General features: G+C 33.6%; 2 protein-coding genes across 2 annotated transcripts in view; one reads left to right on the forward strand and one right to left on the reverse strand.

The window, feature by feature from the left end:
- The window catches only part of LOC111052119 (ADP-dependent glucokinase), a 45,503-nt gene extending 36,200 nt beyond the window's left edge, over nucleotides 1-9,303 (forward strand). The window contains exons 7-9 of the mRNA XM_039438292.1: nucleotides 3,080-3,263; nucleotides 5,533-5,807; nucleotides 9,057-9,303. Coding sequence (XP_039294226.1) covers nucleotides 3,080-3,263; nucleotides 5,533-5,781 — 433 coding nt within the window. The 3' untranslated portion in view covers nucleotides 5,782-5,807; nucleotides 9,057-9,303. The remainder of the gene's footprint in view (nucleotides 1-3,079; nucleotides 3,264-5,532; nucleotides 5,808-9,056) is intronic.
- A 2,534-nt stretch (nucleotides 9,304-11,837) lies between these two features.
- LOC111052118 (palmitoyltransferase ZDHHC18) overlaps nucleotides 11,838-25,331 on the reverse strand; it is a 42,214-nt gene continuing 28,720 nt past the window's right edge. The window contains exons 9-11 of the mRNA XM_039438293.1: nucleotides 18,543-18,661; nucleotides 17,200-17,390; nucleotides 11,838-13,877 (exon numbers count right to left, since the gene is read on the reverse strand). Of these exons, the coding sequence (XP_039294227.1) occupies nucleotides 13,868-13,877; nucleotides 17,200-17,390; nucleotides 18,543-18,661 (320 nt within the window). The 3' untranslated portion in view covers nucleotides 11,838-13,867. The remainder of the gene's footprint in view (nucleotides 13,878-17,199; nucleotides 17,391-18,542; nucleotides 18,662-25,331) is intronic.

Raw genomic sequence — 25,331 nt, forward strand, 5'->3', positions numbered from 1 at the left:
CAATTTTAGCACTATATTTGGAACTTATAGATTTTTACGTTCTCCTTTTGGCTTATGTAATTTACCAGAATTGTTTCACAAATGTGTTTCAAAGTATTTTGAAGATATTCCAGGTGTAGTGGTTTATTTCGATGATATTTGCATTGCTTCAAACAGCAAAGAAAAACATGACGAGACAGTGAAACAGGTCTTGGAACGAGCGAGGAAATTAAACATCAAATTTAATTTCAAGAAATTTCAATATTGCGTACCTGAAGTGAAGTATTTAGGAATGCTGTTTAATAAATCAGGAATGCTTCCTGATCCAGGAAAAATAAAGGTTATTAATGATCTCCCCGACCCAACAAATAAGGCTGAACTACAACGTCTGTTGGGGATGGTCAACTATTTGAGAATGTTCATCCCAAATATGTCACAAATAGTGTCACCATTGAGAGAATTATTGAAGAAAGACGTCTCTTGGTGTTGGACAGAGATTCATGTAAATGCAATCAATAACATTAAAAAGGTTCTTACAAGTGACAAGGTAATTGCTCCCTTTGATTATAAGATTCCAGTTTTAATCCAATGTGATGCATCACAAGACGCTTTAGGATGCTGTTTACTACAGAACAACAAGCCAATTATTTCTCATCACGATCTATGAACTCTTCTGAATGTGAATATGCCCAAATTGAGAAGGAACTCCTTGCTATTGTATTTGCTTGTGATAAATTTCACACCTATATCTACGGTCATGATGACTTGACTATATATACTGATCATATGCCATTAGTTTCAATAATGAAGAAACCATTAAACAACATACAGAATAACAGAATTCGTCGATTGAGACTAAAACTAATGCCTTATCGCTTTAGCCTCCAGTACTTACCTGGGAAAAACATGTATATTGCTGATTATTTGTCAAGGTGCGGTGTAAGAACTAAAGAAAAAGTTGATTTGAGCATGGCGGATATGGTTCATTGTGTTACTGAGAATGGCGAAGTTGAATTTTCAGAGAAACGCTTGAATGAATTTGTAACAGAAACACAGAATGATGATGTTCTTCGGAAAGTTATAGATTATTGTGAAAATGGCTGGCTTAATAACATTGTTGATGGAGGAGAACTAAGGCATTTTTTCAAAATAAGAAATGAAATACAATTTAGCAAGGGTCTATTGTATTATAATTCAAGAATTATTATACCCAAGAATTTGAGAGATTTTATCTTGAATAGGCTCCATGAAACGCACTTAGGAGAAACAAAAATGAACAGCATTGCCTCAAAATTTTATTATTGGCCAGGAATAAGAGCAAACATAAAAAATCTGGCTGAATCCTGCACGCTTTGCCAAAAATATAGAAGGTCCAATGTAAGAAGTCCGATGCTTTCTCATGAAATACCCGATTTTCCATTTTTAAAAATTGGAGTGGATATAGCTGAAGTAAAAGGAATAGCGTATCTCATAGTTGTGGATTATTATTCAAGGTGGCTTGAAATAACAAAAATGAACAGTAAGACAAGTTCGGCTGTTAAATCTATTTTATCCCAGTTATTTGGCAGGTTTGGAATTCCGCATATTATAATAGCTGATAATAATCCGTTTGGCTCCCAAGAAATGATACAGTTCGCAAAGGAGTGGGATTTTAAAATTATTACAATAAGTCCTCGTTATTCTCAGTCTAACGGCTTAGCTGAAAAGGGGGTGAACATAGCAAAGACTATGATAAGAAAGTGTGCTGAAAGCAAAACCGATTTAAACTTGAGTTTGCTTAACTATCGGAATAGTTGTGTTGCGGGTCTCAATTATTCTCCTGCTCAGTTAATGTTTGGTCGAATGATAAGAACAAAGTTCCCTTATCCTCAAGATAGTTTGAAACTTCATCAACTTCCTCGGGAAGAAATAGCAGTGCAAATGAAGAACCATAAATTTCAACAGAAAGAAACATACGATAAGCAGTCACGGAAACATGTATCTTATTTCAAAGAAAATCAGCCCATTTATATCCAAGATTGGAGAACAAAATTATGGGAGCCTGGAGTAGTTATTAATGAAGCTGATGCCCCACGGTCCTATGTGGTGAAGTCCAATAGTGGAAGAATATTAAGAAGAAATGAGAGGTTTTTAAGAAGACGATGAAATCAAAGGAAAGGTTGAAAAAGGAAATGTTTGAGAAAGTAAAAGGGGAAGATGTTTGTATATCATGTGATGTTACTTAATCACATGATAACTGTTTGATAAAATAATAAGTTGTTTACTGAGTTTAGTTTGTTATCTACGTGAATAAAGATGGTTGCTTCAAATGGCTAAGAATTTATTAAGATATTTAAACATCTGCTATCTCTTCATAGTGAATGATTTAATAGAATCAAAAGTTGCCAACAGTTTGCAATTATTGAAATAATAACATTTTCTCGAATTTCGAGCTTATTTTAAATTTTAGGTGAAAATGTTACTAAACATTAATTGGAGAGACTTTCATGCTTAATCTTCTCCACTTGGAAGTTTTTGTTTAAATTGTATCTGAAGCCTGATAATTGGGAATCTTAAATCACACTTTGCATAGATGGGGCTGAGCTCCTGGAATTTTTACAGATATGGGACTTGTGGCAGTTGATAGAGCTTATCAATGACTATTCTAGGTATGAATTTAATCAAAATCGTTGGAGCCGTTTCCGAGAAAATCACGAAAAACCCTGTTTTTGACAACATTTTCGCCATTTTATCCGCCATCTTGAATTGCATTACATAGAAATTGTTCGTGTCGGATCCTTATAGTAAAAGGACCTTAAGTTCCAAATTTCAAGTCATTCCGTTAATTGGGAGATGAGATATCGTGTACACAGACGTACATACACTCATACACACACACACACACACACACACACACACACACACACACACACACACACACACACACATACAGATCAATACCCAAAAACCACTTTTTTGGACTCAGGGGACATTGAAACGTATAGAAATTGGGGTACCTTAATTTTTTCGAAAAGAAATACTTTCCTTACCTATGGTAATAGGGCAAGGAAAGTAAAACATTGGAGAGTCTAATTTAATGATTTGTAATGTTTGATTGCAGGTTAGTGAGACAGAACAGGCAGATGCAGGGTGGTAAGAGCAGCAGAGAGCTGACTAGACTGCATGTGCATACATTGGCCTACCAGGCAGTGTTGACTGTTAAGCCCTCCAGTTGGGTCAACTCCAACGTAGCTGCTGCCAAGGCATCGCTCACCGCTCACAGGCATGTCTGTGCCACCAATCAGGTAGATAGCAGCGCTTTTGTGGTCAGATTCACTTTAAGGTGTCAGTGTGGCTTGTATAGATGGTTTAGTCGACTGCCCTCACTGCCAAAGCATAGATTATATACAGAATGGAAAGTCGGTTAGTATCCTGACGCCAAAATCCGCCATCTTGAAAGATAGTCTATAGTGAGGTCCACGTTATAATGGCAGTGAAGAAAGATAGGAGAAAAACGTTGCCAAGTCTCTCCATTTTCCCACTGAGTGTACACAGCTGTTACTCAATTCATCCCATTAAATTTGATCTAATAATAATTATCATTTCCTTGATAAAATCATAAATTTAATGTCAAATTAATCAAGAAATAAATATATTTTTTCATTATTTGATTTAAAAATTTGCTTACATAACTGAGATCAGATTTTTATTTTATACAAACCTGAAATGGCGGCTAATTTAAAAAGCTGTGATACACCAATCTGAATTTCAAAACAACAGAAATTAAGTTATTTGGTAGGTATTCTACTCCAATTTCTTCTAAAGATAATAGAAAAATAGAAATCCTATCCAAAAAAAGTAATTTTAATGTAAATAATTCTGAAATAACCTTTAAATATTATTTATACCAGTACGAGTAGGTCTAACCTATACGTGTAGCCTAACTAAAGCATGGATGGAGTTTAGGATGGTTAGTTATCAACTTTTAAAATATCATTTCAGGTATTTTAATTTGTGTTTCTCATACGGTAATGTCTTTAAAAATTATTTTATTTTTTCAAAAATACATTTTAAATCAATTATACGACTTGTGTACTCAAGTATTTTGATAGAATGAAGAAAAAATGGCGGCTGAGAATTGTTTGTCTACTTTTGTACAGTCACTGTCAAAAGTAAAAAAAAAATATTTTGGCAAACTGACAACATTGCAAAGCGAGAGAGAGATAGCGCTATCTGTTTTGTTGTATGATAGAAAAGGACAGCAACAGTATTGTCAATCGTACACTGCCATTATAACGTGGACCTCACTATAGCATTGTGATAGTAGCGGTAAATTTAATTTCTAACAAGATAGCGCAGTCACGTGACGTGGTCTTGGTGCACTCAAATCTTGGCTTCATGTAAAATGCATTGGTTGGATTAATACTCTCCATTCTGTATGTATTCTGTGGCCAAGTTATTGCCATAAAGAAAAGATAGCATTAGAACATAACCCATGGTTTAAGTCATTTATCTTCCAAATTTCAAGCAGATTTTCTGTTAACTCAAGCCAATTACAGTCGACTACTGTCTATTATTAGTGTGTTATTGGTAGTGTAAGAGTGGCTGACTTTGACTTGGAGAAAATATAGTATTAGTAGATAAGATAACCCATGGTATAAATCGTTTATGTTCCAAATTTCAAGCCGATTACTGTCGACTACTGTGTATTAATACTGTTTCGTTGGGGTGAGAGTGTAAGAACGGCACAGTATGAGAGACTAATAGCGTCACATAATAGCTTCAGTAAAAATAAGTATGTGACTATCGGCTTGAGTTAACATTGAAATTTGGAACATAACTGCTCTATAGCATGGGATATCTTCTTATGACCTCTTTTCTCATGTTTATACTCATTCGGAAAGTTAGAAAATGGTAAAGTTTTTCAATTATTTGAAATATATTGTTTCCTTTGAAAACCGAGAAAAAACTGTTTAGAATTTGGCTTTGAACTCGACGAATGTATTTCTTCAACTTTTAGCGCTCATAAGAAGTTCAAAAACGTCAAGCAAAGGAATAGATCATAATGAATCCACATCTTAAGCCGTATCCACACTGAACAAATGTTTGACATACATGTTTGGCGAACATGTTTGTTGAGGGGCTCAGGGACAAACATCTTGAAAAGTTTGAGCAATAATTATTGTTTGTCAAACAAAAATTACTGTTTTTCCAAACATTTTCAGTGTTTGCTGTAAAACATAAAACCTGTTCCCCCACTTACAAATATTTTGTTTGGTGACGCGTCCAAACTGGCCTCGGGCAAACATTGTTTGTCAAACATAATAACATTTACCCAAACTGTTTCAAGAAACGTGTTTATCAAACAGTGTTTATTGTTTGAAATTGAAACTCATGTAATGGCGAGTCTGTTTCTTAAACCGCCATTTTGTGACGCTCCTATCATATGCACCGTTAAGTGGGAGGAGAGTGTTCAATGTGGAAACGGCTTTTTGCTATCTTTTATCTTCATTACTAATACTTTATTCGTATTTTTAGCCGATCAACTTTACTAATTTCATCTTCTGTTGCCAGATCGACGTGGACAAAGCGATGCTAATAATGGACGGCAGTTTTCTAACGTCACGACGCGCCGGAGAAGGGGAGCGGGTGGTGATCGAGCCCCACAGTCCGGTGCCCTGTTGGCTGGAGGGGGGCCAGGGGCAGGGGCACGCCCCCCAACTGGAGCTGTGTGTTGCCCCCATCCTAGTCTGTACACATTCCACGCAGACGGCGGGCGGTGGTGATAATGTCAGTGCTGCCGCGCTCGCCATGCAACTGTGAGGCTGTGACGTCACTAAACAAACAAGGTGGGCTGAAATTTATTCACCTCTAGGTTGATACATGACCTATAGAGAAGTCCACGTTATAATGGCAGTGTTTGATTAGCAATGGTATTGCTATCCTTGTCTACCATTCAATAAAGCGGATATATCTTTCTCGCTTTGCTATGTTTTCAGATCGTCTTTCAACAATGTAGAATTAATAATTAACAAATATTTAATTTTAATTATGAAAATTCATTATGAAATTATTGAAAAATTCAATTTCTTGTTTAATAAAATATAATTGATTATTTTAAACGAGAATGAACATCAATAAACCTGTATCAGCTACCGTCTATAGAAGGTATTGATAAGACAGAGGATCGGCAACGTTGTTCTCCTATCTTTCTCTACTGCCATTATAACGTGGACCTCACTATAGGCTAGGATTGATTCTCCTCCAGGTTGAAGTACTGACCTAGATAACGTCACTGATTGAAGCACCAGTATACTTTATCTTCATTACCACCCATATTACAAAAATATTACAAAAAAAGAATTATTACAAAAAATAGATATCACAAAAAATAATTGATCTTGGATCTAGAATCTTTTTCTTCAGAAAAATCAAAACGAGAATGATTTGTTTCCGCCAAAACACAAGAAATAAAATTTGTTATGAGGTTGATTTTTTCAAGTTAATAATACTCCTTGACTTGTATTTTAAGAAGAAGTTTTGTTAGATCGGTTGAAATTACATTATGGTAAAATCTACCAAGCAATATACTACATGAAGAAGACTTTTAATCGTTTATTACTTGAATCATTGGTTAGCTTCATTTTTATATCAAAAAGGATCAGGTTTTTACAATCGATGGTTTTTCTGAATTTCATATTACGACGAGAGTACTGCAAGCATCGTGAGATCATCTTGAAGAATATCCTTGGAAAAATATTACCAAGGACGTTTGCAAAAGGGACTAGATCAGGAGATGAAGCAAGGAAGAAAAATGACTCCAAGGATGAAGTAAAGGAGACATAGTTAGAGATAGTATTGATGCACATTTGAAGGAATGTAGTGAGTTGGTTATATACTATGATTGTTTTTCCATGTGAATTAACTGAATAATCATGACATAACCAAAACCATACCATCATAATGTGAACCTTCTATAACAGTTACGTACCTCAAACTTAATTTATTCTATGTTGTTTTGATATCTAATGGGTGTTTTGTGTTTTGTATCTGATCCAAATGTAATGTTCGTTTTATGACTACAAGTTTTAATATTCTTATACTGTAAATAGCTGGTGATTCATCATTCTTACATTGTTCATAAGTCAGTAAATATTTGTTGTAACTGTGACGTCTTGTGGCTATTTCAGTTAACTAATTTTCATAGCATTGGCCTGGTGGTTGCACAAAAGCCTGTTAAACTCCAATCATGATTTAATTCCACAAGAATCAGAGGTTTTTCTGAGAAGAAGGATTCCCTGATTCGTTCTCTTCGCGTTTAATCGGGATTAAAAGTTAACAAACGTTTGTGCAACCGAGTGTATGTTAATTAAGACATGTTTGTTGTTTTTCATCCTAGTGTTCAGAAGGTATTGTACGTTTCAAGTTCATCAGTTACTTGATTTATTGATTTGAAGTACATAATCTTTCATATGTGTGCCTTAAAATTACAGTATTTATTATAGCAAGTCTTTTATGATAATAAAATATATTTACAATAATCTCAACATAAATATTGGTGTGAGCGAAAACGCTCATAAAAATAACAGATATTTCTATTTCTTAAACTAAACCAGTTGCCATTACAAAAAAATTGTATCACAAGTTGTAAAGATAAAAATAACAGATATTTCTATTTCTTAAACTAAACCAGTTGCCATTACAAAAAAATTGTATCACAAGTTGTAAAGATAATTCTAATCAATTTATCAAGCCATCTAAATTCAAAATGTATAGTTTTCATGTTCATTTTGGACTAAAATTTTATAAAAGCACGTGAAATTCTAACCTTATCTTGGACTTTGTCATCTATAAATTTGGAAGAAAAATAGCACAAGGACTACCTTATTATTTCAATGTTATTACATAAGTGTCATTTGCATTGTAAATAAATAATAATTGTTTCAATTTTTTCTAAATAGCATCAGTTGATGAGTTTTAAATCATTACCAAGGTATTAAGATTATTATTAAACTAGTAGTTCTGTGAACAGTAGACCTCGCGCTCAGTAACCTGTTGTTATAGTTTCTCAAAAATTAATAAATAATTTATCAATTTAAAATGTTTAGAAAAAATCCTAAATAAACATAGAGCTTTCTGTCCTATTGTACCGTGACGTGTCGTCCCGGAATGTGAGTGTGAGCGCTTTTATCAGGTCTGGCTGCAACTGTCTACAACGTTGATGGAAAGATACATTTTCAAGATGTTCGATGTTTTTGAACGGGTAGTATTATAGTCAACTGTCTACTAACGTTGATGGAAAGATACATTTTCAAGATGTTCGATGTTTTTGAACGGGTAGTATTATAGTCTACTATAGTGAGGTCCACGTTATAATGGCAGTGGATGAAGATAGAATAATAGCGATGCCGATTCTCTGCATTAATTAATTATATTTTTACACTGTCAAAAACATAATTGGCATCGTTGTGGACCTAGAAAAGGATAGTACCACCGACTTTGTCGAATGATAGACAAGGATAGCAAAACCAAAGTTCATCAAATACTGTCATTATAAAGTGGACCACACTATAGACAGCTGATTTATGATGAATAATAAATTATTCTATAGTATGATTTTTACTGGAATATTGGTGTATGAAGGAGACTCCTTTTTCCTTTTATATTATCCTTGAAATGCAAAACTTCCAAAAACCTTGTCGTCCTATACGTCGACACGCAATTAAAAAACCTGTCAAATTTCATGAAAATCCATCACCGCGTTTCGCCGTAAATCGCAACATATAACCATTTAAACATTAAGAGAAATGCCAAACCGTCGACTTGAATCTTAGACCTCACTTCGCTCGGTCAATAAAAATAATGATTCTTTACCTGTTTTTCTTTTTCCTTGATATTGCTTACTTACAGTTAAAATGAATATGTAATTTTTTGTCAATTTATTCACACAAAAACAAGTTAATGATTCGAAATGAACACTTTTTTGGAACTAGATTTAAAGATTATTGTAGATCCCAGAAAATCAAGTCAATGACAGGGAGAGAATCATCAGAATTACCCCAAAACTGTTGAGTAATTGGAATTTGTTTTTTTTTCAGACTGCCAGCAGCTAATTGCAAGCTGATGTTCAGGTTATTGGAATCGAATCACTACAACAAAAGCATCGAGCTATTTTATTCTATAGTAAATCAGGCAACAACTTCTTTTTTTAGAGTTATTTGTGCGCAAGATAACTCATTCAGTCATTAGCCTACTTATTTATTTCTGTTTACTACAAACATTGTTTTACCTTCTGTCACAACATGAATGTTTCTTGTATGTTACCAATAAATAATCAATATGTCGAAAAAGAGTTCATTCTTTTTAAAGAAAATCATGAAATCTATTAAGGATTATTAATCAAGGGTTATTGCAAAATTGTCATGAATTAAAATCGCTCAAACTCTCAGGAATGATAGCACTTGACGAGAGGAACAATAAGATGTCATCACATTGGCCAAATTCACTCCTATTCTTCAGTTATAAGCATTTGAAGATGAGTGATTTTTCTGATCTGAGAGTGGAGGAAAGATTTTATGTTTGAGTGAATAACTCACTCTGTATTGTAGCGAAACGTCTTATTTTATAGCACGACACTTGTTGGGATAACCTCTATCCATAGCCCGAATATCTATAAAAAAATAAATTAAATTTATAATAAATAAATTGTTATATTGTCTAAACAGCTGATACTCTCACTCAGCGGTCAGGGTTTTGCCCTTGCTGGGTGGTGCCATGTAATTTTAATTTATTTGTAAAATAGCATAATATTATAATCTAGAATATTTCTTTTGTAAGTTTTTTATTTTTAAGAAAAAAAATATCAACCAAATCTGGGAGATTTGGCACCCCCAGCTACTATACAGAGTGAGTTATGCAGCTCCTATCATGGACTAACTAACCGTACGTTTTGAAACAGTAAAAAAAGGTATCTCAGATTTGGCTGAAATTTGCACCATAGATAAAGCTTGACTTGAAAAATGTCGGAGCCAACTTTGGCACCCCCGGCTACTATACAGGATGAGTTATGCAGCTTCAAACATAACATTCACAAATCTTTAAACGGCCATATCTAATGAACGGTAAGGAATTCTGCAAATTGGATTCCAGATTCGTGTTCCTAGCATCAAAGAGCATAAGGTCACGAAGTTTGAGCGATTTTTATTTTTAACATAAAATTGAGAAAATCCATGGACCATCGTGAAACACACTGGAACAAAAAGTAACTCAGATTTGGCTGAATTTTGCACCATAGATAAAACTTGACTTGAGAAATGTCGGAGCCAACTTTGGCACCCCCAGCTACTATACAGGATGAGTTATGCAGCTTCAAACATAACATTTGCAAATTTTCAAACTGCCATATCTAATGAACGGTAAGGAATTCTGCAAATCTGATTCCAGATTCGTATTCCTCGCATCAAAGAGCATAAGGTCACGAAGTTTGAGCGATTTTTATTTTTTACAAATCAATGACAAAATCCATGGACAAACAACCATCGTGCAAACAGTGAGAGAAAGAAGTATCTCGGATTCGGCTGAAATTTGCACCATAAATGAAGCTTTAACTGAGAAATGTCGGAGCCAAATTTGGCATTCCCAGCTACTATACAGGATGAGTTAAGCGGCTTCAAACATGAAATTTGCAAATTTTCAAACGGCCATATCTAATGAACGGTAAGGAATTTCGCCAATGTGATGACATTATATTGTTTCTCTTGTCAAATATTATATCATTGCTGAGAGTTTTAGCGATTTTAATAAATTTTTGGATTCATGAAAAATGAATCCGTTACCTGTTGCTCTTTTCTGCTGTGCTGTTCTAATTCTCATCCAATACAAATGAGCTCAGTAGTCACAAAAATCCTGAGAAATTTGAATTTCCCGCTCAAATCAGTCGGTATCTCTTGCATGTTTCTGTTGCCCTGGTAGTATTTTAGTTGGTTTTTAATTCTGTACCAGGGAGTCAGAACACTTGAAGAGGTAGCAGGGTTTTTCAACGCCTTCCAATGCAAGCATAGGCAACCCTCAACACTGATCTAGTTTGTGTACCTCTTGCATGTTTCTGTTGCCCTGGTAGAAATCTGGTCATTTCTAATATGCAAATGAGCTACTATTTGAGCGGGAAATTCAAATTTCTTATGATTAGCGGGAAATTCAAATTTCTCATGATTTATACTATTTGAGCGGGAAATTCAAATTTCTCATGATTTATACTATTTGAGTGGGAAATTCAAAATTCTCATGATTAGCAGGAAATTCAAATTTCTCACGATTAGCGGGAAATTCAAATTTCTCATGATTAGCGGGAAATTCAAATTTCTCATGATTAGCGGGAAATTCAAATTTCTCATGATTAGCGGGAAATTCAAATTTCTCATGATTTATACTATTTGAGCGGGAAATTCAAATTTCTCATGATTTATTTGACTACTGAGCTCATTTTTATTTTAGAAATGTAACAGGAAGTTAAAACATAGCAAGTGGTAACTGAGGCATTACCACTATTAAATGCTTACACACATTAAATACTATATGTGTTTAGTTCAGTTGATAATGTATCTTTATTTTCAATTTCATCAAATGTAAGACTTTAATTTGGTACCAAAATCAATCAAATCCGATCATCCTTTCGGAGTTTTCTAAATGATTTATGTCATTTGAATTCTGGAAACAGACGAAAAAAAGGTATGCCAAGGACCAGGTGTGTGGACCAAATGATGGATGACCTGAGAAGGATGGAAAGAAAGAGCCATGAACAGAGAAGAATGGAGGCGTGTTGTGGGGGAGGCCAGGGCTCACCTAGGGCTGTAGCGCCGGATAAAGAAAAAAGAAAAGAATTCTGGAAAAATAAGATTTATTGAAAATAAAATTCCAATGCAAGTAAGTTACATTCTTATCCAAAGCAGAGAAATAGCAGTCAACTTCTGAATTATTATTTTTGAGATCGAGAAATAAATAGAGGTTGTAAACGATTAGAGTCTCAAATGTAATGCGAAATTGTCACAGTGGCAATAAATAAATAATAAATATACATCGATCTAACTAGGGCTAATAAATTCGGAATAGAATTGATAAAGTTGGCAAATCTTTACAAAAATTGAGTACAAATGAATATTTATAGCATTTAAAATTTGTTTACAACTAATTACACAGGTTATTACTATATTTTACAAATTCACAACTTTAAGAAAAGTATAAAATCTATTTGGAATGAAAAGTTTAGTTCAATAATTTTTCATTTTCTATATTAAACTGTAATAATTTGGTAGTTTTTTCATAACTTTCATCTTCATGGGCAGTAGGCGTATTTGACACTTTAATATTAGAAAATAAACATGCAAGTTGTCAACTTTGATTTTTCAAAGTTGTGTGATTCAAGTTTGTGGAGCGAGAGAGAGAGAGAGAACTTTCAGGATTTACGTTGTGAAATTTGAAGAGTTAATTAAAATATAGAATTGAAGTTAGTTAATAAAAAGCAATAGCTTACATTCCAAAACTAGTTCAAATTTTAATAAATCTTAATTCACTAGATATCGAAAATCAGATTATTAGAAAAATAATCGTTCTAAATCGCACAAAATTTTTATAAATTTGAAATACGAGTAAAATATGAATATCTTTTCAAAAATCAGAAAAATGATTGTTCTAAATCACACAAAATTTTTATAAATTTGCAATAAGAGTAAAATAATTATTGCTTTAATAATAGTAAGATAATAAATTGCTATGGAGCAAAACACTTCAAACTGTCTCAATTGTTTAAATGAGGAGCATGAATTTTATTTATAGTCATAACTGACAGTTTAATAAAATGAAAAAAACCTTAATGAAAAATTCAAATTATTATTTTCATTGATCAGTTCTAAAGTATTCTCTGAACACTTCCCTCCAAATCTCAAAGAATCTATATAAATTTGACTTTGGACTAAAATTGTCTGATAAAATTTATGTTTTTATTAAAATTTTTGAAAATAAGGTTGATATTATAATACAGGTTTAGTTGTACTGATATCAATCAGTATATGTGAAATAGCTTTCAGTAGCTAATGATATTTCAAACTCAGTATGTATTTTCCTACTGAATTGAAAAGGCACTTTTGGACTATTCACAGTCCAAGGCTTATTTTTGTCAATTTTATAATTTATATTTCATGATTATTTAATTTATTTTATAATCGTTCCACAGTCTCCAGCTTATATACAAACGTATTATTTATAACAAACATGTTAATCATAAATATGCCATTTTTACAACAAATATACAAACTACTCTAGTCACAAATAGCGATTAATATTCATACAATAAACTATAAATTAGAATAAAAAATGCGTGATTACTTATAAATAATTAATATTGGTGATGCAATTCTATCACATAATTGTTAGAACGTTGTAGTTCCTTGATAAGGCTGAAGGTTTTTAGCGTTGCAAGATCGTGATACGCAACTACAGTTTCCGTTACATGGATTTGATACACAATGCAGTGGAATTATTGAAGAATGATGATACGCGACTACAGCTGCGTAACATGGCTTTGATACAGAATGCAGTGGAGTTGAAGAATGGTGATACACAACTGCAGTTGCATTGCAAGATCGTGATACGCAACTACAGCTGCGTTACATGGATTCGATACACAATGCAGTGGAGTTGAAGAATGGTGATACACAACTGCAGTTGCGTTGCAAGATCGTGAAACGCAACTGCAGTTGCGTTACATGGCTTTGATACACAATGCAGTGGAGTTGAAGAATGGTGATACACAACTGTAGTTGTGTTGCAGGGTCGTGATACACAATGAAGAATGCAACAAAATCTCTGATGAATCTGCTACAGGAGTTATGGAAAATCATCAGTTGTAGACGAATCAGCTAGTCCTGTAAAAAATATAGAAGAATCCATCAATCATGAATTTGGAGTCAAATATGGAACTATGGAATAGTAGGTTTTAAAAAATAATAATAGATTTTTCTCGAGCACAAAAGCTATAGAAAAGAGATAGCATAAAGGCCATTCCTCACAGCACGTGACGTGCGTGGCTGGACGCACGCCACGCCGGCCATGCTAGCCACATGCCAATTCACACTGCCACGACTGTTGCGATGCTATACCGGCCACGTTTCCCGTCAGTATGCAGGAAGATGTCAACTCCGACGGTCCCGTGGTGTGAATCTGGATTTTCTTGTGCCTTTGGTTTTATGACTCCAACAGCAGCAGTAGTAATGATAATGAGCTAGTTTTATTGTATTCGGTGACAGCACGGGACCAGTGGGTACATCCAATCAATAAAAAAAGGAAGACCTATGGCGAATTCCATCATTTAATGCGCGACCTTGAGGCTGACAATGATAGTATACGTTCTATACGATAGTATACGTCTAGTATACGTTCTGCGCATGCTCGGACCAAAACGTGGCCGGACACGTTTGAAAAGATCGCTCAGAGAGCGAACGGTAGCCACGCGTGGCTAGTATAGCAAGGGTTGCCGCGTGGCCGTGGCTGCTATGTGAATTGCTTCATTTGATTAGCTGGGAAGCGATGTTTTGAAAAGTAGCTAGCGTGCGTCCAGCCACGCACGCCACGTGCTGTGTGGAATGGCCTTAAGACGATATCCCATGGTATAGTTCGTTTATGTTCCAAATTCCACTGTTAACTAAAGCCGATAGTCTTAGTAATTATTACTTTCCGTGAAGTTATGTTATGCTGATTGTTTAATATAGTGTGCCGTTCTTACACTCTCACCCGGCCAAAAAAGTAATAATAGACAGTAATCAGCTTGAAATTCGGAACATGAAAAACGATCTATACCATGGACTATCTTCTTATGCTACCTTTTCACCAAGATATTACTATAGAGAAAAGATAGCATAAGAAGATATCCCATAGTGTAAGGCGTTTATGTTACAATTTTCAATGTTAACTCAAACCGGTAGTCCTAGTAGTTTATTTTCGTGAAGCAATGTGACGCTGGTAGTCTCTCTCATACTGTGCCGTTCTTACACTCTTACCATAACAAAACAGTAATAATAGACAGTAGTCGGCTTGAGTTGACAAGAAATCGGCTTTGAATTTTGAACATAAACGACCGAGGGATATCATCTTATGCTATCTTTCTCCAAGATATTACTTAGTCGAAAGTATGATTGAACTTCAACTAATAAAAGTTTTGTCAATGATCGGTTGAAAAATACTTCTCAGGAGTAGGGAGTAGCAGTCGGCCATATTACTTTACTTTACTTGTTCGTCATATGAAACTGCATCAAGGGAGCTCCCACACTCCCGCAGTATATGACACGTCAAAGTATGATCTAATATATTACTAATATCCTTCATCCATCAACACATCAGAATATTTATTTATTTATTCTTACAAAGATCTAGGAGTGCATCCCCAAACGCACTCATGAATACAGGAAATACATAATTAAAAATTATCACAAAGAAAAAAATATATGTACAAATACAGCACAACAGTCAATAGAACACAACAAATTTCATATAACATACATTAATCAAACATTAACCAACAAGGAAGTCTGCTAATCTCCTTCAAGCCCTCAATTGTTTCTCTTATGTGAGATGGAATTGAATTGAATATTTTCATTCCCATATAAAACGGGCCACTCTCCAGCAGGCTAAGTCTATGATGTGGGTAAACAAAACCTCTAAATCTTGTATTATGGGGATGACTCACCTGGTTCTCCTCATACATTCGTCTATTTTTGAAAACGAAGATTGCTAAAACCTATATACAGTATGAAGTCAATGCTACAGTATAAAGTCAAAGCTAATACAGTATTAGCTAAATATAATAAATCTGTATAAATAGCAGGAGCCGTCAGCAATATATTTTCTTTAAAATAAGATTTGCAAGAACTTATTCTATTAGGTAGTTTTTTAAATTACCCTGATAGCTTTCTTCTGCAGTATGAATATTCCATTATTCTCTATACTTTTCCCCCTAAAAATTACTCCATATCTCATAATTGAGAACACACACATATTGAATTGATATCCTAAAAGACCAATGTGAAGCAGTCTAGTTACGTCAGGTGACTAGAGAAAAGGAAGAAGTAGTTGGAGGAGAAGAAGAAGAAAAAGAAGAAATAGGAGTAAGAGAAGGAGGAGATAAGAGGATAGAAAAGGAGAGGAGAAGGAGGAGGAGGCGAAGGAACAAACGATTGACAATTAAAAGGTGGAGGAGGAGGAAAACAAAAATGAGAAGTACAAGGTGCGCCAGAGAAACTTACTTATTTGAAAGGTCAATAAAAACAAAAGTAAACAAGTACTTTAGTTATTGTTTTAATATTTTTTTATATGAGAATACAATATTCCAATTTTTTTCATGCATTCTTGAGAATGACATCAGATCAATGGCGACCCCCATTGCGCATACACTGATGAAGTCGACTTTTGAAATTTGTATCCACTCGTTGCAGTTTACCAATCGGTAGGTTGGCAATGGCGTCGCGAAAGTTGTTAGTGAGGTGTGCTATGGTCCGTGGTCGATCAACATAAACCAGGGGTTTTGAATAACCCCACGAAAAAAATCGCATGACCTTTGTCACTGAAAAAATGACCGCGTCTTCAGGCAGGTTGTCAATCAGCATATCACAAGCATTTTGACGGGCAACCGCGTTCAGTCAATTCTTGAACAACAGCCAATTTATACGGATGAAATTGAAGGTCTTCATGAAAAATTCGTCGAACAGTGGAGTCAGAAATTGCCATAGCAGCTGCGTGTTGCGAGCCGAACGCCGGGGGAACGAACATCTGACTGCCTCACTCTTTCGATATTTTCTGGAGTTCTGATGGTTCGTTGAAGTTCATTTCTGGGATTAGCGACACTTCCACGACAGTATCGAATTACGGCCAGGAACGAGTCTGTGAGGGGGAATTTAAAATCGAGCGCGGAAGACACGTTGCTTTGCAACAACAAGTGACCGACCATTAGAAAAGAAGCTCTCTACTGCGAAGGCCCGCTGCTCTCTAGACCAGAGCATGATGGCTACTTACTTGAGGGAGGATAAATTTGAGAAATTACTCCTCCAGATGCGACCCCTCCTACCCCTCTACACGACCAATTCACCGCGTGGGAATTTTTTCAAATAAGTAAGTTTCTCTGGCGCACCTTGTAGAAGGATGAGAGGGGTAGGAGAAAAAACATATGGAGAAGAGATAAACATAGAATCAACTCACATGACGTCACCCCTCCTGAGGAGGCCAGCCTGACTGGAGGCACCCACTGAGGAGGTGCAGCTCTCCTCCAGGGAGTCCAGGTCGAGAGCCGACTCAATCATCGTGGTGTCTTGCAGCAGTCTCAGCCGACTCGCACTCAGCTGATGACTACCAGCGCCAGCTGATGGCGAAGGTGACGTCATCACCATCACCTGAAATCACAATAGAAAATAGTGCAATAGTATGTTTATCCCCTACTAGCAGGTAACCCGTGCTCCGCAACAGTCTATTTTAAAAGTTCACAAAATGAAAAATTGTAATGAAATCTTGAAGAATTAATAATAGCCCTATTAATTCACCCGCTCTCCTCTCTAGGATTGGTTTCCAGGTACCCACGTTCAATGTCAGAAGAGTTAGGACCTTTCATGTATCAAGATCAAGGACCCTTTATAACTTCTGCTCTCCACTTAATAGAGTTCTAAGGCTATTCAATAGCGTTTGTGAAGGTGTTGATGTGCATGGCCCTGTTAGTGAGGTTAGAAGGCGCATTATTGAGGCTATTCATAATTGAATTTGAATTCAGTTTCTGAATTAATTCAATTAATATGATGTCCGTGATTCTTATTAGTTTTATAGAGTTTATCAAACCTACAGTTTAAATCCCTCAACTTTTATACTTGAATATTTGTTGTTGTTAAAACTTTTTCTTTTTTCCTTCTCTGCTTTCATCAATTTTCTTCCCACTGTGGCACATGTTTTCCCTTAACCTGTTTCTATGCTCAATTGTAGGCCTATTCTTTTTATAACTTATAGGAAAGGTTTTAGATAAGTTTGGATAAGTTAGAGTAGTTTTTATTCTGTATTTATTTTTTTTGCTAAGATTACTTACAATTACTTATGCTTTCCTCATACTTATCAACTTTCTTATGTATTTGTGAATTGCATGTACTGTATCTCTCATTTTTATTTCTTTTAGTAACTTACTTTATTCGATTGTAAATGGTAGTGGAGACTGTTTTGGGCTTAATGCCTGTAGTCTGTAATAGTTGTTCTGTAAATAAATAACCATCCTCGGTTAATTAAGAATCTTTATGCAAAATTTCAAGTTGATCAGTCCAGTAGTTCAAACGTGATGATGCGTCAAACATAATTTTCCTATCCTGTACGTGTATAAACCAGTTCTTTCCTTTATTATATGAATAGTATAGAGGAGCATGGAGGTGGAGGGTATTTCTAAAACGTCGGAAGCGCCCGTGGCGGAATTGTTTCTAATTTAATTCGTCAATTGAGCCACAATTTGGGGAGGATAAATTACATAAAGTCTCAACTAGTTTGATTAAGACTATAGTCTTGAAAGAGTTTACCTCGTCTAGGTCGTCCAGATCAAGGTCGCTTAGGTCCATTTTTGGTGCGACGCCATTAGAGGGAGAAGCAATGGTGGGATGTGTTGTAGCGGTCAGACGTAGACTGCTTGAGTCACTTCCTGTAAATAAACAAATAAAAACTAATAGAAATATTACTCATTACAGGTAATTTCATTTTACACTCGATAATGGTATTATAGCCGAAACATGTAGAGTCAAAAGATAAGTAGTAAAATGATATTAAAGTGAGGTTCAGTGAGACAGAGAGGAAAGATAGGAGAACAGCGTTGCCGATTCTCTGCCTTGCTACTCCCTTCCACTCACTTCTTTCTGGACTATTAATATGAATGAAAATTCGAGGGAGGAACAGTTTTGGGCTGTGCCTGTTGGTCCTCCCCCAATTATTTCAATGAATAATATTGCGTATCTTGAACCAATAAATCAATTATGAATTATAGAAGATAGCTGATACCGGAATATCTGATGTGATCTGTTCATTCTTGTTAAAATTATTCAATTATTATATATTTTTTTTTAATAATAGGCTACATTTCATAATTCAGATTCAACATTTTGTTGATTATATTTCTACATTTTTATAAAACGATCCGGCAACGTAGCTGAGTTAGAGAAGGATAGTGCTATCTGCTTTGTGGAATAATAGACAAGGATAGCAACACCAATGTCAATCGAATACTGCCATTATAACGTGGACCTCACTATAGTAATCAATTTTTAAAAATAATATAAATATTTCGCTGCCTGAAAAAAGCAGATAGAACTCAATCAGGTTTTAACTAAATTTACACTTGACTCAGAAATTTTGTGGAACTTCACTAAAAAATTGTAAATAGTTTTTTATCAACATAATATGAAATATATACAAATTATGTTTGAATATTCATAAAAGTAAAATATACAATTCATACAACTTGTCATTGTGCGGAGTATAATTATAGTGAACGTGGTAAAAATGAGACTATATGCCGCCATATACCTTGAAACTAATTAATTACTACTTGAATAGTTCTATATTTTCAATCTCATGAGAATATTGTATGATTTGATACTAATTATTTTGAAGAGTAAATATTCATTCAAACATGCAGTAAGCAGAGTTTTACTAGAAATCTTACAATAAAGGCTTCAAATAGAATACATATTTCTATCTACCATAAGCAGCCTAAACTATAAGCACAGTATAAGGCTGGATAATGTTATTTAAAGTACAATGAAAATCAAAAAGTTATGATTTGAAAAATCTTTAAACTAATTGATGTTAAGTCTGGCACTAAATTACAATTTTGCATCATAAAAATCAATTGAATGAAAAAGACTAAGAAATTGTCAAAAAACCACTGATTTATTGATACTTAGAAAGACCGGTTTCGGTTATTACACCATTGTCAATCTTTTTGACAATCAATATTTTTTTGACAATTTCTTAGTCTTTTTCATTCAATATGAATAATTACCACAATATCAACTTCTCAACTACACAAAAAATAAAAATCAATAGTTACAAACATTTCTGAATGTTTACGAGAAATTTATTAGTATGTAACCTAAAGTTTATCACAATTTCAGGATAAGAAACTAAAAATATAATACTTTTTACAATAATCTATGAGTGTAAAGTGTAAAGTCAATTACAGATCATTAGAAGATATCAATATAGCAGTCAAGCTTAAAATAAAACTAGAAGAAAGATGAAAAGAAGTTGATGAATAGAAAATACAGGTAATGTAGAGAAAAACAGAGAGGAGAAGATGAATAAAAACGTAGGTGGAATAAAAACACACATATATCATTAAATTCTACAGTTTTATTTGGTACAGGACCGTGGTTTCGTCACCACACTGGTCACATTTTCAGTTTGAAGTTGTACCAAAAAAAACTGTGCAGAATTTGACAATATATGTGTGTTTTTATTTCATTATGGAACGGTTCTACAACATTGAAAGTGACAGTCGAATTTTTAAAATGTAGGTACAAAAACGAGAAAATATTGACTTGAAAAAATTTAAACTAAATTGAATGTAAAGTCATAATACTTTATAGAAATATTAGACGGAAGATAGGGACAAAAATGGATTGGATTCAATTATAAAGTCTCAATTGTTTAGTATTTATTACGGATTGAGAATAAGTTGATAAAAATAGGAAAGATCTATAGGAAGACATAACATTTAAGAAAACTAATTTCAAAAGTTTGGTGAGGGAATTTAAATTTGGAATGAATACATTTTCCAGTGTAGGTAATTTAATAGGTAGGTGAAAATTGCATATATATTTGCAGGCAAGATTAGCATGGGGCAACTAGAAGATGCAATTTTTGAATTTTTTCAAACTTACCCCTCAAATTAAGCGAAATTTTATCACCCCTCAGTGTAAGGTGCAATGAAAAAGAAGAACTTGCCTCAAATGTATTAGTGGAGTGGAAATAGATAACATTTCTATCAATAATTAGGCAGTTTGCATTGTATTTTTCAGATAAATTAGAAAATTTATACATTCAATTAGCAGATAAATTATTATGATGAATGTATGCAATGCACTTTCATAGTTGAAGAAGAAGTTAGAAACTTGGTTACATCAATATAATATTATGATACAAATTTACTGTAACAAGTATTTTAATTATCTTATTTCAAATCTTTTTATTGAATGAAAAAGACTAAGAAATTGTCAAAAAACCACAGATTTATTGATACTTAGAAAGACCGGTTTCGGTTATTACACCATTGTCAATCTCTGATATACTCAAACTGCAAATATTTTTGAAAGAAAATTGAATACTCAAATTGACCATCTATTGCAAAATAGTTACTAAAGAACGCAAGTAATGGAATTCAAGTTAGATGCATCAACCATTCAAGATTTATAAGTTTAAAGCTTAATATATTTTTAATTTCAAAGTTTTACTCAGGTCTTCAACAGTGTTCATAAAATCATTAATGTAAACCAAATATAAAATTACTAATATTAAAATTTAAAAGATGAAATTATTAAAATTTACACCAAATAGGTGTCCTCAAATCTATAAAAGAACTGCAGACTTACAATGAATAAATTTCACATAGAGGGAAGTATTTCAAATTGTTCCTAAAGAATATTGATTCAGATTGATGGAATTTCCATCTAGCTGTTTACCCTGTTGTCAATATTTGCAGTAGCAGAAGTCTTCGGGGTGAATTACAGCATTTAATTTGGATTCTCGTTTGTTAATAATTCAGATTAATCTATTTCGTTAAGCTTATCTATACTTCAAAAGAAATGTATATTTTGTATTCAGTTGTTTTTCAATTGATTGGAGAGACAGCAATACAAACTATATTTGAACGATATTGAATAGTTTTGAGTTAGCAATCATAAAACTATGGAGAGGAATTTGAATCTTCCTAGTATCATAGAGAAACGATAGCATAAGTAGATATCCCATGGTATAGGGCGTTTATGTCGCAACTTTTACTGTTATCTCAAGCCGATAGTTCATGACCCGTGAAGCTGTGTGACACTGGTAGTCTCTCATATTGTGCAGTTCACACACTATCACCCCATCAAAACAGTAAAAATGGACAATAATCGACAGTAATCGGCTTGAGATAACAGTAAAAGTTGCGACATAAATTCCCTATACCATGGGATATCTACTTACGCTATTGTTTCTCTATGCTAGTATACTCCAACAGTATTTTAGAATGTGGCGTTACTAACAAAGTGAAAAAAATTGTCCAAGTGATAGTAAATTGTAGATTTTGAAGAGAAAGTGTAAAACTTTTACAATTTAGTGTGAATTGGATTTTAGTTTGCAGTATCCAGAATTTCAGTGGAAATAATTTACAATTTCAGTGTAGATAGTGGAGAGGAGAAAATTTCTTGTCCCAGTGAATATGATGAAAAAAGTGGATCAATATTGTTGTGCATTGAGAATAATTGATAAAGTTTTGGATTAATTTGGAGTAATTGTCGAACCTTATAAAAACCAAGGTTAGTACCACAGCTAGTCCGTTGATTTCAAATAGATCAATGATCTATTTCTTCACCATGCTAGCAAAACATACGGGAAACACAATCAATAACCAAATTCCAGAACAGGAAGAAATTAGATTGAAATTGGAATATTATTAAACTTGTTTCTTACAATCCACACAATCATAAAAAACTATTAGTAATAAGTCATTAATTAACTATTAGCATAGAGAAACAATAGCATAAGTGGATCAATTTGTCAAGTTTTAAAATAAACCCTTGCGAAGCACGGGTTACCTGCTAGTATTCTCATAAACCAGTTGTAACCTTATCTAAATTTGGGAGAGGAATAGCACAAGGTTACCTTATTTTTTTCTCTCCCTATAATTTTTATGATGTACTTTTTGTATGAATTAATAAAGAATTAATAATAAAGATATGCCATGGTATAGGGCGTTTATGTCGCAACTTTAACTATTATCTCAAGGTGATAGTCCACGTAGTTCTTTCCTGTGAAGCTTTATGACGCTGGTAGTCTCTCATATTGTGCCGTTCATACACTCTCACCCCAACAAAACAGAAAACTTCGACAATAATAATCAACAGTAATCGGATTGAGATAACAGTTAAAGGTCTTTGATTTTGTATTCAATTTTTTTAAATAAGTGCAATATTTCTAAAGTTTTTAATTTATTCTGATACATTCTGTAATTTATTTAGAGTATAAAATCAACCTTCAAAATTTTAAATCATCATTCTTGGACCGAACATCAAGTGACGAAGCAGTGTGTGGTTAACCTTATATATGTGTGACATAACCTTATCTTTTCGACAACATTAACATTTTATCGAAATTTTTGGAGAGAAATAGTACAGGCTCAGCCTAGTTTTTCCTCCAATGTCATAATTGTATTATGATTATAGTATTTTATACAATAAATGAATAAAATAAAATATCTACTTATGCTATTGTTTCTCTATGCTAATAGTTAGTCAAGACTAAATTTTGGTGGGATTTTAATAATTTTTGAACATTGATTAATCAAAATCTAAAAACCAATAGAGATGAAAAGTCAAAACAAAATGACAGTTGAAATTAAAATTATTTTTCTAGCAGAAAAAAAAAACAAAACAATTGATCGAGTTTCAACAAAAATAGAACGATTTTTCAACAGAATTTTTGATGATTTGTATTCTGAAGTGCAATCAAACACAATTCAATTCTTCCACGACGCTTCTTTATTTCCATCAAAATACCATATTATTTACATATCACAGTATAAAGGGCACTTGTTATGGAAAGTGCAACCATTTATTATAAATTTATTTAACATTCTACTGAATTTTTAATAAAAATTGTCAAGCCCCCACTACAGTGAGATACCTCCACGTTATAAAGGCAGTGGAGAAAGATAGGTGATCAACGTTGCCGATCCTCTGTATTGTCAATGCCTTCTATAGACGGTAGCTGATACCTAGGTTTATTGATGTAATATTAACTGTTCATTCTCGTTTAAAATAATCATTTATCAAGAAATTATATTTTTCAAAAACTTCATAATGAATATTCATTATTAAGATGGAATATTATGTTAATTATCAATTCTACATTGTTCAAAGAAGATCTGGCAACAGAGCAAATCGAGAAAGAGATAGCGCTATCCGCTTTTTTGAATGATAGACAAGGATAGCAATACCATTGCCAATCAAACACTGCCATTATAACGTGGACCTCACTATAGTAACGATTCCAGGAGTCTGCAATTACTTCATTGTAAAAAAAGACAGAAAATACTTCATGAACATGACATTCAAAGAAGAATATAAACAGCGCAAATAATTTATGAAATCGAAGACTTTGAAATATAAATTTGACTTCAAATATCGAAAGATTTGTCAAGTATTTACTGATTATAAAATATGAAATCCATTGAATTAACATCCAAGTAACATTATCCTATGAATAGTGCAAATGATTTACTAGATTTTTTAAACGTGAAAATAAAAATTCAACACTAATTTTAAGGCAGGTTCATTGAGAAAATTTAAATTGCAAGATAAATTCGTTGCATACAATATCACACAATACTAAACTTGACAACAAGTTGGGGTCAAAATTGCCATTAACATGATACAAATATAATCTACAACAATGCAACAAATATTTAATATAACATCTTGTTCCACTTTTTTATATATTTTTTAAAATTTATTTTATTTTTGGTTAGCCTTTATTTTAAGTAAAGTTGATTAGATATACGGTAACCATATTATGTTTGAGTGCTATCACTACCTCCGTAAACAAAGTCGTAGTGCATTCGTATGACGTCAGCACAGGTAGGGCTCCTAAACCAATAAAAATTCGTTGATTTCAGCTGATCTATATCAGCTAGTGTTTTCATTAGTGTAAGAGCCCTACCTGTGTTGACGTCACACGAATGCAATACGGCTTTGTTTACGGAGCTAGTGGTGCTATTCGCTATTTCAATCAAAACTGATCTTCTTACAAAATTTCAATGAATTTGAACCAAGGATTATACTACAAGAAATCATCATTAAATTACTTGCATTTCTTTGATCTTTCATAACTTTCAACCAGACGATATAATTGTTTCATCAATTAACACTAATTTTTCCAACAAATAATATTTAAGGAACCATTCAATTTTGTAAGTTCAGGACACTACATTCAAATGAGCAACTATCCGAATATTAACCTTTTTCAATTAAAAATCCAAGTTTTTATTTCACTATAATCTGTTCCGAATAGAAAATTAGGGGTTTCCACTTTAATATAGTCCAATATTTTACGTGAGC

This window comes from Nilaparvata lugens, chromosome 11 (genome assembly GCF_014356525.2).
Source record: "Nilaparvata lugens isolate BPH chromosome 11, ASM1435652v1, whole genome shotgun sequence".
In the NCBI taxonomy this organism is placed as follows: Eukaryota; Metazoa; Arthropoda; class Insecta; order Hemiptera; family Delphacidae; genus Nilaparvata; species Nilaparvata lugens.